This window comes from Cyanistes caeruleus, chromosome 15, assembly GCF_971803275.1.
Source record: "Cyanistes caeruleus chromosome 15, bCyaCae1.hap1.1, whole genome shotgun sequence".
Taxonomy (NCBI): domain Eukaryota; kingdom Metazoa; phylum Chordata; class Aves; order Passeriformes; family Paridae; genus Cyanistes; species Cyanistes caeruleus.
In genome coordinates, this window is record NC_141715.1 from 4,918,600 (window position 1) to 4,932,943 (window position 14,344).

General features: G+C 44.5%; 1 protein-coding gene across 14 annotated transcripts in view; it reads right to left on the reverse strand.

Annotated features, from left to right (window-relative positions):
- SGCD (sarcoglycan delta) overlaps positions 1–14,344 on the reverse strand; it is a 301,761-nt gene that overhangs the window by 123,317 nt on the left and 164,100 nt on the right. For 8 of the 14 annotated variants that reach the window (XM_086852001.1, XM_086851997.1, XM_086851996.1 and 5 more), the window contains one exon: positions 756–941. In XM_086852001.1, the coding sequence (XP_086708127.1) occupies positions 756–941 (186 nt within the window). Of the gene's footprint in view, positions 1–755; positions 942–8,421; positions 8,545–9,316; positions 9,461–14,344 lie in introns of those variants that run through there. The other 6 variants (XM_086852006.1, XM_086852004.1, XM_086852003.1 and 3 more) reach the window with 4 other exon arrangements.

The following is a 14,344-nucleotide window of genomic DNA, read 5'->3' on the forward strand; positions in this document are numbered from 1 at the left end:
GAACAAGGTGGAAATGATTACTTTGAAAAAGAGGTGACTGGTAACTCCATTTTCACTCTGCCTGATCAAATTATCCAGTGAAAAACAACAACCTGCCATATATAAAGGCTCACAAGGCCTGGGAGTGGAAAGCTAACCCTGGCCAGGGAGGACTAGAGGTTAGAAAGCTAACCCTGTGCAGCAAGGGAGAGCAGGACTGATGTGCACCAAGCACAGCCATACAAGGATGAGGACACGCTCCACCTAAGTACCACAGCCAGGGAGAAACCCTGGAAATTTCATTTTATTTCATGAAGCTTCCAGAACTACATCATTACAGAACAACGTTCATATTCCCAAAGAAAAAAAGCAAATCAAGATTCTTGTCTTCCTGGTCATGGAGAAAAGCAGAAAAAGTCTAAGGGAAAGGCTCAAAACTATTCCATATCCAAGTTCAAAATAACTGATTTCATTAATTTTAAAACACTTTATAATTGAAAATTGGAGATGAGTGGTGTATATTGTTTGCATACATACACATATAACACATACACAGCAGATAAGAGGAACATGATTTGCCGTGCTGAGCTGATTCCTCAGCTTTGCAATGCCCAGCAGAAAGAGAGGATCATTGTGTAAATTTGTTCCTCTCTATAAAAGGACTGTCCATGGCAATGAAACACCCATTATTGAAGCTGTATCTGAAGTCATGCCCAGAGGAAAGACCAGCACCCTCCCTCATCTTCCCCAGACCTTCCAGGGTAACCCCTACTTACAATTGTGAAGTTCATAACCTTCAGAATCCAGATGGTCATAGCAAGGTTCACCAGGATTAAAATCATTAGGAGCAGCACAAAGAAATAGAGGCACCTCTTCCTCCAGCCATAAATCCCCACTTTGTATACCTGGGGTCCTTCTGAGGTCTGCATGGTGCTCCGGTGCGGGTACTGTTCCTGAGGCATCTGAAATGATCACAAAGAGACAACCACGTGTATTCAGGGGCAGGAGAAAGCCAGGGATAAAAACTGCTCCTGCCTGTGCCTCTTGGAGGGGTTGGGTTTTTTTCAGAGTTTACCAGCTGGGCAGCAGCTCTTTGGATACCTTGGTTATTTTTCCTTCTGCTTGGTGTGTGCAGTAACAGACCAAAAGAGAATCTGATGTGTTAAATGTGTATGAATGTCCTTATAAATACACGTGTAAGCACGCTCTCTAAAGGTATCCTACGGAAATCACTCCAGAGCGACTCTGTTCACTGCCCCAGGTTTTGCAAGGCAGGCACTCCAGGGCCTCTAAGGATCCTGAGGGGAAAATTTTGCATGCTTTTGGTAAAAGCAGTCGAGTTCAGCAGTTTGTTTGGAAGATGCAATTTGAGTTCTCAGAGGTTTCATTTAAAAATAAAAAATCATCTCAAATGAAGTCATTCCTTCCAACCACGGCAGAGGGGAATGGTAGTTAGTTAGTTAGTTAGTTAGTTAGTTAGTTAGTTAGTTAGGAAGGAAGGAAGGAAGGAAGGAAGGAAGGAAGGAAGGAAGGAAGGAAGGAAGGAAGGAAGGAAGGAAGGAAGGAAGGAAGGAAGGAATAATTTCCTACATTTTCAGATTATTTTGATGCACAGACTGAGGAGATCATCCCTAGTAACACAGGCTTTGCTGAATGTTTTGCATTTTAGACTCTACACAGATAAGAAGCCACCAAACATGTTCTTACGCTATGGATTCAACACCAGGAGTGTCTTCCTCAGGGTTGCTGGCACTGATGTTTGTATGCAGCAAATTACAAAATTTACATCCCAGGAGGGAACAGTGCGAGTTCCCCTGTGGGAGAGTGATCTGAGGTCTGGAGTGAGGCAGTTTCAGGAATGAGATGCTGCTCAGGGAGGGGAGCTGGGACCAACAAACACGAGGACTTGGAGCAAAGCAGATCTTTTTACACCGCCACAACCACGCCAATCCGTACCAACTCAAACAACAATAAATTACAGAGTTTCCACTACCTGGGGGAAATTATAACTACAACTACTGTACAGTCAAGGATTTTATTGCCTAATATTTTAACAGGGTATCCTGGAGAGCACATATTAAATGCAGCCTCTCCCTTGGAGAAAAATGAATAAATTGCATTGCTAACCCTCTCAAATCATAGAAGAGGTTTGACCAAGGAGAAACAATATGAAATACCCAGCTAAAAATATCCCTTTATTGCAAAACTTGTTTATTCACTATATCTCTTTGCTGCTCTCACTGCCTTTTTTCTTTACTTGCAATTTCTAGGATGGAGAAAATAGCATATCCAGCTGGGGCAAAACTTTACAAACATCAAAAGAATTTATAGCAACAGAACACAGCCACAAAGAGCAACTTGCATCTGTACAGTAGCCTGGTTTTGAGAATTTCTCTAGTCCTGATAAAATATTTAACTCACAGCTGCCCTAACAGAGATAGAGCAACTAAAGTACTACAACATGTGTGAAAAGCAAGACCTATTAATACAGTATAAATTTATAACAAGAAAATAACATGGCAATTGTGGATATCATGTTCTTTCTATACAAACTCTCACACAGCCACACTTAAGCAATATTTGGTTGCTAGCTAGTGTTCCCCCCAAAAAAACCTGTAAATACTACCAAAAAATGGCTCATGTCTGTAGTTCTGTAGGGAGAGAAGACAGGATGATGGACAGAGAGTGCTGAGATATGTTAAACAAATGAGCATAATAAAGTCTGCAAGGCTACTACCTATGGAACCAGCTATATCCACTATCAATAATCTGTACTGTGTGGGAGGGAGAAGCATGCTAGTCATAATTTACATTTTGGCAACTTTTCCTGACTCAACCATTAAAAAGAATTAAGGCACCAGACAAAAAAGTACTGCTTTGAAAGAATATCCAGTGGCTGCACTTGCTGGTGGCTCCTCCCTCCTTTCAATTATTGAACTAAAGGAAAAGCTGCTGCTGCTTAATAAGATTTTTCAATTTTTCTTCAGGAAAATATTAGGAAACACCAGTTAATTTTTTAACAGTGGAGAAAAGATAATACTGAAACAAATACAGAAATTGGAAAAGAAGCATGCTTTCCAAAGGTCAGACTTTAAAGTGTCTGACCTGGGAGGGCTTAAAGACACATGTGTACAGTGCTGGATCACCACCACTGCATGAACAATCCCATCTACACCAGAAAAAAATGTAGAAAAAAATGCAGTTTAGCCACAGACAACATGACTATGACTACAAAAGTATAGCCTGGAATGTGGGTATTTCACCAAGGAGTTCTTGGTTCTGCACAAAAAAAGTATTAAGTTTTTGCACAAAAACTGTACACTGAGTCCTTATATACACCAACACTGCAAACAGGACCTGAGACAAAATCCAGTCCACTTAGAAAAGCTATTCATCCTTTTGCTTTAGCATACCTTAGAGATACAGCCCATGACAAGAAAGATTTATTAGTTTTTTTAAGAGCACTGGAAGAGCCCTGTCACCCCACCTGCTGACCTGCACAGGCTGCTTTCCTTCAGCAGAGCTGAAACCAGGCTCAGCTGAAAGGCACCAGAAAGCAGAACTGGCTCTGAGCTTCCAAAATTCACACCAGACCTCACCACTTAGGGCAAATCTTTGCTCTGTGCCTCCCTCCCTCCTTCCACCAAGTCCTCCTTGGCAGTAAATTCCTCACTCAGGGTGTGCAAGCCACATTAACAATTCCTCAGGCAGAAAAGTGTTTTACATGCACAGGGATGAATTAACACCTTTCCCACAGAAACACTGGCACTGTAACATTCCTGGCCACGCTGCCCTTGGAGGCTCAGGGAGGGCCAGGAGTAGGGTGAGGTATTGCCTAAGGAATCAGTAATGTTTCTCTGCCGTGGGGGTTTCTTTGATCAGCACTTGAAGGATGTATGTTTAGTAACAGAACAAGTTCAAGCTGCAAGAGGATGCAGTCTGTGAAGGCAGCTTCTCTCTTATGGGCCCTCTTGAAATGTGCTGCTGGAGATGTCCTGGAGCTGGAGGAATCAGCTCACTGCAGCAGGAACAGCCCAAAGCCTTGCAGAGCCAACACAGCATCTCCCCTCCCAGCCTGCCTGCCTATAACTGAGGTGGAACAGCCTCATCAGAAAAACCAGGAGCACCTGACCCCAGGCTGACCTGAAACACAGTGATGGGAACACGTTTCCAGAGATGAGAGAGGGGCTCAAATTCCCTCAGGTCTTGGACCTACATCTCCCACATCTGCCCTCTCTTTGTGTCCGTATCACCAACATCCTCTTCTCTTTCTCTTTGTTTTCTGAAACAAAAACCTTTTCTTTTGGGCTGAAATGAAGGGGAAAAAAAAAGCCCTAAAAACCTTCAGAGGTGCTCTCTGCCATATCACTGGAAGGCATTGTACTTGTATTCACTAGCTGTAAATGCTCTGCAGATTCACCCTCTTTAATTTCTCTGTCTTTTAAGTGCACAGTATCCACCAGGTTCAAAAGAACAGACATTTCTGGAGCGTGACTGAGAACAAAACCTGGAGTAAAGAAGAGTGTTTTGAGCCATCTATCAACAAGACATTTTGCGTCTCTGCTCCCCATGAAATTCTCTCAAGTTTGACACCCCCAGGTCCATTAATCCACCAGCAGCATGACCCAAAATTGATTTATGGCCTTTCACATGGGTTGGACCACAACCTGGGTCTCCATAAAAAGGATCAGGCTCTGGAAAATAACTTCTCACTTGCAGCACAGCTAGCAAGGGCTGAATATTGGGGAACAGCCCTCAGGATGAAATACTTGCTGGCATACTTAAATCTCATAGCACTTTTCTCCAGGACCATCCAAGCCATGAACTTGGCCTCTGTGACTGTTATTGGTGTCCCCAAAGCTGAAATCTTTGCTCTTGCCTGTCCCTCTATTTCAGTCAACAGTACCCATCCCTCCATATGAGGAGCAGTTCTTCCATGAGTTGGGAACACCTTCAGCACTCAGTGCCTATTCCTCAGGTATCACAGCTGTGTGATACATGGCCAGAGTGACAGAAAGGAAACATCCTAAAGAATTTTCTTTTCTTTTATAAGTAGTCTCTTTCAGTGGGGTACACCACATGTAGCATTAGTCAAACATCTGTTCTGATTCTGGCAAACATAAGCACATCAACAAGCTTTTTTTGATCTGTACTCCATCAGGGCACACTCTGCCCAGTCCATTGGAAAACACCTTTCTTTCCTCTTGCATTTTGTGGAAGTTGGACTCAGCACAGGCAGCTGCAGAGACCTTGGGGATTCATCTCCTGGTAAAGCAGCTCATTCAGATCCCTCAATGCTCCAGGCTACTCCCCACCTCTAACATCTTGAAAGCTCCTGTAATTTCCCCAGCTGTTTGGGCTGGCAGCACTTCCACAACAAATGTGCTGGAGGATAAGTGCACTGCAAGAACCTCGGTTTATAAACCAATAGCTTGGAGTAGATGGACTCAACCAAAAGCTGAACAATGGGACTGTCCTGTCCCTTCTCTGCATTCAAAGAGCACTCACAGTAAAACTCTAAACCTATTAGAATTTGCCAAAACAAACCAAAGGAACAGGCATCTCCATCTCTGAATTGTATTTCCTAAGCCAAAAGTGATATTTTATTATGCTGCAAGAATCTGTGAACAATGTGATGTCACTATTGCTCCTCTTCTCTGAGAAGGACAGAAACACGTCTGCTTTCTTATTTATGACCATCTCTTCTAAATTTCACACTTTTTACTTCATAGTCAGCTTGTCTCAATACTTTTTTCAGAATTAAGAAAATGGAAAGCTAGCAAGGAAGAAAGAATCTCTGCAGTGAGTCCTTTTATGTATCAAGCTAGTCAACAGAGAACATCTTTCACAGAATGCCCCACGATTTGTGGCAATAAATTCACACTGCATGCAAACACCACACCAGCTTTGCTGCATTCACACGCTGCTTCCTTTGCACCACTCAGATGATGTGAAGCACTCACAAGCCTCTGTCCATCGGTGCCAAGTTTAGAAAAGCTCTTTCCCACCAGAGTGTCTCAAAGCAGGATGCACAAATACGAGAGCTACACCAAAATAGCCAGCAGCAGGTGTGACTGCAGGAGGCTGTGGGAACAGCAAGAGGGATATAATCAACTGAGCTCAAATCAGAAAGCAAGCCACAGGAGGTGACACTTTGCAGACTCCTGCCCCAACACACTCTCACCCCACAGCACCATGAAAAGAGATATAGCTTGTAGGAATGTGCAAAGCAGGATTGTAATATGGATTTATACGGCTGGAACACAACCAGCACGGCACAAAGTGAGAGCTGTGGGCTTGAGCCTGTGCCAGCATCCAGAGTGCAGTCTCTGCAGTGATCCTGCTCACACAAGTTAAAACTTGTTCTGCTGCATCTTCCATCTTCCCTCCACATGATGTGCCTTCTGTGCTAACCCATTTATTCTCTTGCACAGACTCACTCTCTTTCTGCTTTGCTGCTGGGAAGGACCGGGAGAAGAGATACACGTATCAGGGTGTGCTAATGGCTCTCCTGTCTATCTGCTCCCAAAATCAAGAGGCTGTCTCCACTCTCCCCACTCCTCTTCAGTCCTCCTGGATTCAAAGCTTGAATGCCTGACCCAGGTGGAGCTGCACAGGGGTCATTCAGGAGGCTCAGGAGGAGCTGCCAAAGTTAGGGAGGAAACAGCAGCTCCCATGGCCCTGGCTGCTGCTGGCTAAGATTGACACATTCCAGCCTCTTCATCTCTCTGGCTCTTCAATGCAGACAATCAGATTTGAGAAGTGGGATGCTGCATGATCAGAAGCAGGAACTTGTCCCTCTATTTTATTTATTTTTTAAAAAAATAAGCTTATAACTAGCAGTGAGGAAGATAGCAGGCTGACTGGTTGCCTAAACTAACAGCTGCTGAGAAAAGCAATAGAGCTCCAAGTCTGCAGGGTAAGATGGCAGCCTGTGAAGGCTCAGAAAGTTCCAGATCATATAAGATCTTCATTTGACACAGCATTTTCACTGCAGGTATATCTTATGCACAGCAGATTTTGAGCTTATCAATTTTGAGCTTATCTTTATTTCCCTCATATGCCTCCCACTGTCACATCTCAGTCCTTCCTCTCATTCCCTTTGCCCCCATCAGCCTGCAGGCAGCCACAGTACATCCATGTCTCCTGTAGGATGCCCTTCCTGCACTCCAAACCCACAGTGTCTTCACTTGGCTCAAACAAACCTAACACTCTTCAGCAGCATTACTTGGACAAAGCTCTGGTCCTGCCACATTCTGGATCTGTTGCCCTTTGGTGGGGAAGCTCCCCTTGTCCCTGAATTTTTGGGTTGCCGAGATGAGTGACTGTTTGAGCCCTGCTGGATGCAGGCTCAGCAAACCGTGTGTCTGCTCCCGTGAACCACTCAGAGATTCTTAGCACCGTCCCATTGCATAATTTGATACCCTTAATTCATTCCTTGTTGAAAGGGAAAAAAAAAATCCAGCACCAGCAGCATAAAACACAGCTAAAAAGCATTTTCAACACATCAAATAACACTGCTCTGAAAATCCAAGGCAGAGGCAAGGAAGTTTGTGAGGCGACGCGAGGCAGACTCCTCCTGACACCTCCATCCCTTGACGAACGCGCGTTCCCGAATCCCGAGCCTGCCATATAAGGTGCTGATATCTCTGCAAAGGCAAGGCAAGCTTTAATGCTGCAACTAAAAGGATGAGAGAACATTGCCTAAATCTGGCAGGTCCCTAAAGAGTGAGTGAGCTTTTCATCATGAATGTTTCTTCAGTTATTTGGGGAAAGAAACGCACATGGGAAGCGAAGTTGCAGATAGAACGGCCCCTAAATTAATGTTTTCCCTTCTAATCTTCTCTACGTGGCTTCTGACCGTGCTGTCTGTTGCAGTTTGCTCATGCTTTATAAAATACAGGAAAAAAATACGCAGACAAACCACAAGGCAATGATTATTACTGAGTTGCTACCTCTCTTCACAAGCTCGCTGTACCAGGAATTGGCAAACAAACCCCAGACAAACACGCTTTCCACTCATTAAACAACTACAATACAATGCACTTATAAACGTATTTACTGTGACTGAGTCGCATTTTTCATCCAAATATCTGAGTGACACATGGTCCAGAGCCAATCTTTCAGTAGCTGCAGGTTATACTCACACTTACTCCCCAAAACCATAAAGTTGGGGATTATTTGGGGGCAGCATTCCCTCAGCCAGAGACGCGGCGCGGGCGTTGCTTTGCCTGCAGCTTTACTATCGACACAAATCTAGCCAGAAACCACCACCCAGCCTCAGACTGCTCCCAACCCTTCGCAAATATGCCACAACTTCCCATGCTTGACTCTTTTTTTTTGCTGTGAGCAGCAGTCTGAAAGCAAGAAGCCCCTTTGCAGAGGCACAGAAGGAGGGCAAATGCGCGCGGCGCTGTCGGGACGGCTCAGGGCAGCTCTTACCTCTCCCTTGGCGATGGATGAACGCCCGGAGGGTGCAGGAGCCTGGGGAAGATGCAGCTCAGCGTTCGGAGCAGCACGAGGCCTGGCCTGTGCTCACGAGCTGCCCCTGTCAGATTTTCCAACAGCAGAACTGCAGCCAAGTCCCTGCCCATGCCTGAAGAATTTCCTGAACAGCATTCCCCTTCTTTTTCAAACTGCTTTGAAACCACACTGTCTGTACTTCAATAAGGCTTTGTCAGGCCAAGTTACAGCTACTGGGCTGGCTCCAGGAGCAATTGAAACCACATGTGTTTTGCATTAAAAGCCCCCTTCTCCCTCCACATTCAGCCACAGACACCCCCGTCCGCACCCAGCCCCGGAGCCTGCCTGCCTTGCCTCCGCTGCCATTTCGGTTAAAAGGAATAAAGGGATTATGTTGGTGGAGATTTTCTTTTTGAGAAGGAAAAGCGGGGTGGGAAGGATCCCATTCCCCCTTGGTAGCACCTCTCCCTGCCTCCTGTGCTTTGCTGGTGTCAGTGGGTCATGGGCACCCAGGTGAACAGCCAGCTTTGCCAAACCCCAACGAGCAAGGAAGCGCAGGAATTAAAATTTCAGTTCACCACTACTCTCCCCTTACCTTAGCCTCTGTCTCTTCTAAAACTATGAGAAAAGAAAGCATATTTTTAGCATCTCTAGACTCAGTTCAGCACATCAGAACTGTATCCTAATCTTGACACATACTCCTGTATCTGCTTATACTAAAAATAATACAACTATTTTTGAGTACTTTCATCCCTCTCTGCTTTCCAGCTGTCCTAACCTTTATAACCCAAAATATTTTAAGCACCTTGCATCTCGCATTAACACTGCTCTGGCGTTGGCTTAACGAAAAGAAATAGAAGATATAATGTTATACCTTTAATCAGAAGGGGTCCCAGTTCTTAATATCTGTAATCATTTCCAGGCAGCACCATGGGTCAAGGCATCAACCGTGGGCTCTGCAGCTCGGGATGCCCTGTGCCTGGCATGTGCCTGTGAAGCAGAGCTGGAGGAGATGTGGAAACACACATGGATGTCCCCCTTATTCCACCACGGCTAAGTCCCACCAAAGATGAAACACAGCAGCAGAGTTGTCAAGGTAACAATATAGAAAAGAGACAGTTTAAAGAGAGAGGGGGAGATTTTTCCCCTCCTAATGCTCCTTTTCAAACCGTGCACTCCAGTTCTCTGGGGATACTCTGTTCTGTGGTTTGCAGAGGTGTGGTGGGCAGGTGAAGTGTTTACAAGGGATAAAGTAAAGGTGATTAGAAGTAAAGAGAGCTTCAAAGAGAGCTGATCCAGCACTCTTTGAAGGCAGAGGATGCCTGCTGTCTTCCACGGGCTGCGCCTTCAGTCCACGGCAAGGACTCATTCACCCACAGGAATGCAAGATCTGCCTTTCACCCATCAGCAGAGAGATCTTACAAAACCCATGTGGGATCCCCTGTGGAAAGCCTGCAGTTCATCCATCCAAGCTGTTGTGAGAGCTGCTGTGGCCACACAGCACTTTGTGTGTGTCTCACCTGCACTTTGCCCTGCCACCAAAACACTCTTTCCTTTTCCTGCACAGAGCCCCACGTGGGTCGGCAGCACTGCCCTCGTGCACAGGCAGTGTGGGCAGCCTGGACCAGCCCCCCGAGCTGGAATTGGTGGGGATGATGCCTTATGATTTAGCTTTTATATTTTTCAGATCCTGCACTGCTTTAGTGTGTAACTCTAAAACTGCATAGCCTGTCAGCTGCTGTTCTCCCGTTTTATTCAGATAGAACAATTCCACTCTAGGCCCGAAAATCAAGAACGCCTCACTGTCCCAGGCCTTGAAAAGCATAAACAAAAGTGAGTTTGGGGAGAGCAAACTGGGGGTATATGACTTCATTACCTGAAGCTGTAATTGGAGGATTAACCCCTGATATGTGAATGGACCACACTTTTAATTGTGTGAAAAACTTGTGACCATTGTCCATCCTGGGTGTAGCCTCTCTCGGAGGCTTTTGACTGCCCAAGGTGTACCTGTAGAGGGCCTTTAATAAATACCTGCTTTTATTCTCTTAATCTTGTCTACCCTCTGTTTTAGGTAGCCACCCCAAGGTATCAGGGATGGATCCAGAATATGATGCTATTTTGCAGAAGACAGCAGAGTATGAAACCACACAGTCATCCTGCCTCAGTTTGCAAGAGTTCCAAACAAAAGGCAAGCACACACACACAAAACCACTGGTGATAGCATTTCACATCTATTTGCACAGCTTGTGAGGAGTCAGCTCGAGCCAGAGCAGAAACCATAGGCTTGTGGACCACATATCAGAAGAACTGTCCATGCAGCTGAGAGCCTCCTCAACAAGCTGCCACAGCCACGAAAATACTCTGGGCTGGCAACCAGAAACAGCTGAAACCAAAGGCGCCCAAAACCTTCACAGTCTCTTGGTATAAATAAGCTGAAACAGAAAAATATGAACTGCAGATTCACATAATTAGATTTTCAGTTGTACAAGACAATCAGGCATCTGCAGAGCTGTTTGCAAGATGATAGCAATGCCTTCTGTCTTAGATTTCCCCATGGTCTTTATTCAGCAAACCAGTTACGGATGGGGCAGGCAGTAACTTCAGTGGATCGCCGTGTGTTTTGAGTTAAGCACATGCTTTAGTGCTTTGTGGTCCAGGACTTTTTATGGCAGCTTGGCTCTGGCAGGATCATTAGTCAAATAATTTAAAACATGGCAGTACAGCACTTTGTGATTACTCAATTCTTTACATAAATATAGTAAGTCAACAGGTTTCAAAGTTTTCTTACTCTGTGGACCCCTAAATATTTGACAAAGGTGGTGCATACCTCTAATTATTTCACAGAGAGAGATTCCTACATACCTTACAAAAACCTCTCTTTACTTGTCATTTTTCCCTTGGGAATAGTCCCCAGGCCTCCCATACATCTTTGGACCACAAGCTGGAAACCACTGCTGGAGATAACTTAATCCCTTATTAAAAATCTAAATGATCTCTTCTGTTTATGTGATGTACTTTCTATCTTCAGAATATTTATGCGAGCTAGCAGCATGCTGGCAGGTAGAGACATGGGGAGGTGACAGCATTAATACTGCATTTTTTCCACTGGCATAATTAGTAGGCCAAGTCTATAAATATTTACATTAAATCTGTCAGGCATCACACCAACCTCACTGATAACTTCAGGGGTGTCTTACTGTAAACTGCATTAATGCCTCACTATTTTGTCATCAAGTAACACATAAAATGCTCCTTCAAGCTAAGCCACTTTGAGTAGGTTGTTTTTATCTCTTTCTCATTTGGGTGCAGGGTTTAAAGGCGCTTCAAGCATCAGAACTGTGGCTCGGGGACTGTTCTATTTTTCTGTTATTGAGCTATCATTTGTATTAGTGCCAGCACGACCAAAAATATATGAACCTTGCAAGCATAAACCTTAAGTTGATGTCGACATAACTATCTGCGTAACTGCTATTATTCCTCAGAACTGGCAGGGTTATGAGGATTAAAAAAAACTACTAGAGCTCTTTGGGAAGATGAAAACAAATTAACCCCCCTCAAAGCTTCAGTATCTTTGCAGCTGGAGATTGCAACACATAGGGACTTCCATTTTGTGCAGGAGATCCAATCCACCTGGATCCATGAATCTCTACACTATGAAGAGACCTACAAAAGACAGGATGGAAAGTTCATTCTCCACCATTTATATTTGTCCTGACTTTTGACAGCATTTTCTAAAAGCTGCTGAAATTTATTTAGTATTTACTGTTGAATTATGAATATTCTTAATTAGTTTCATTTAACAAATAATATCTATTTGCATACAAAATTAAACTTGAGATTTTCACGCTGTGCAGATTTCCAGGAACTCACTCAAGAATTCCCCAAACCTTCCTAAAAAATTCAGGGCAAGCCAAATATGCAGGAAGAATCAGCATGTAAACGCAGGTGTTCCACCTGGAGTGGAAGAAGAAGTCAAAATGAAAATTTTATTATCTGAAATAATTAAGCAATCCCTTGGTTTGAGCTTTCCTTCCAAATGACTTCTTTTAAAATCCATTAAATCTCTCAAAGTATCACAATAGAATAAATATAAATGTTTGAATATTTTTAATGTCTCAACTGAAAGAAATCATCTGCCAAGTTATTATTTTAAATCATCCTCAGCCTTGGAGCTTTTTAAGAGATCTCTCGAGTACCCATGTGCAAAGGGAGAAGCCAAGACTCATTTCAGCTCCATCTCCTTAAATGCAGAATTAAGAGAGCTGATGGATTAGAAAGTTAACTATTTTAGGTCAGGAGCAGCAGGCTGAGGGAAGGCAGCTATTGGCATTCCTGATGGATTCACCCAGCCCTGAGCACGCAGGGAGGATGGAGGGCAATGTCATGAGACAAGGAGGGGGTTCCCCACACTTCTGTAGGTAGTGGCAGTAGTTGTAGGGGTGGAATGCCCCAGTGAAGGGAGAAAACTCTTCCCTCTGTGTGTGTGTGTGTGTGTGTGTGCAGGGAGTCAAAGCCTGACTTGACAGCAGGGAGTAAAACCCTGTTTAAGTGCTGAGAGTGCTGAAGGCACACAGGTCATCAAGTAATCACACAGGGCTGAGATGGAATTGTCGGACAAGCGAAAAGGAAATGGGAGAAAATGAAATGTGTGTGTTTGAACATGACTGTGTGCTGGAAGCAGCCAGACCTGCAGTGCCTGCATCCCCCTACACCCTCACCCACTGCTCCAGTTTCCTCACAGGAGATAAATATGGCTAAGTTTTGGGAAGAAGTATAAATATAGGACTGGTCATGAGATGAAAGATCTGCTCATTCTTGGAGATTAAACAGAAAGAGGGGCAGAGCTGCTCTCATAGACAGGCGTTCCAAGGATGCTCTAAATTTCATGCAGATGAGAAACTCCAGTAACAGCAGAGGTGACCCTGGAGACCTTGATTCCTGTGACACTGAGTTATTTAGATCTGAGCACTAAATTTTCCCCTTCTATTCATCCCAGACTTAGCAAACAGTGCAATAACATAAACAAATCAAAGGAAACACAACAAAAAGTCCTGGTTTCATAGTAATGTTATAGGTGAGCTGGGCAACAGCAGGTCAGGACAGGAGTCAGTGTTGTGTGCACAAGGCCAAAAACACAACAGGAGTTCAAGAGAAGGACTGAGCCTTTATGAGAGGCTGGATTCAGAGATGCTGCTCAGGGTCTGGAGTTCAGAGACATTCACATCTCTGCTGCTGCTATGAGACAAGGATCAAAGTGGCAGAAAGTCATCACCAAAGGCACCTTCCACTGCACAGGCTCAGGAGAGCTGTCAGCAAGGGAGGGTGGAGGATGGAAGTCCCCAGCACAGCAGAACGACAGCAGGCTCACCTTTGCACACATTTATGTGCAACACCTGCTCTGAGAGCAGCCTGCTCCCAAGGCTCTTTTCTCCTTAGGGTCCAAACCTGCAGGCTCCCTGAGTCCATCTGCAGCCTGCAGTGCTCCCACCCCAATGCTCTGTGCCCTGCTCCTCTCCCCACAAATCTTCAGCAGCGTTTACCTGTCAGCCAAAAAAGCCACAGCCAGGACCTCACCAAGCCCACCCCTCTAACTCAAATGCTACTTTGTAATTATTTTGATGATTTAAGTCATTTTCAGGCTCTTCTCAGAAATAATTTAAGGCCAGCAGAGCTTGTTAATAGGTAGATGGAAAGTGTTCCTTTTCATTTCTCTGGCAACATTAATGTAATTATCCTGAATAATTCTCAAACTACGTGGGCTGTAATTTCAAGGCAATATTACCATTACAGAGCCCTGTTCTTCCAGCCAGCATGTGTCATACTACCCATCCAGAGGTTATTTATCAATAATCAGAAAGGTCTTCATTTACAAACAATAGGGTCTCTCCATTTGCAGCACGAC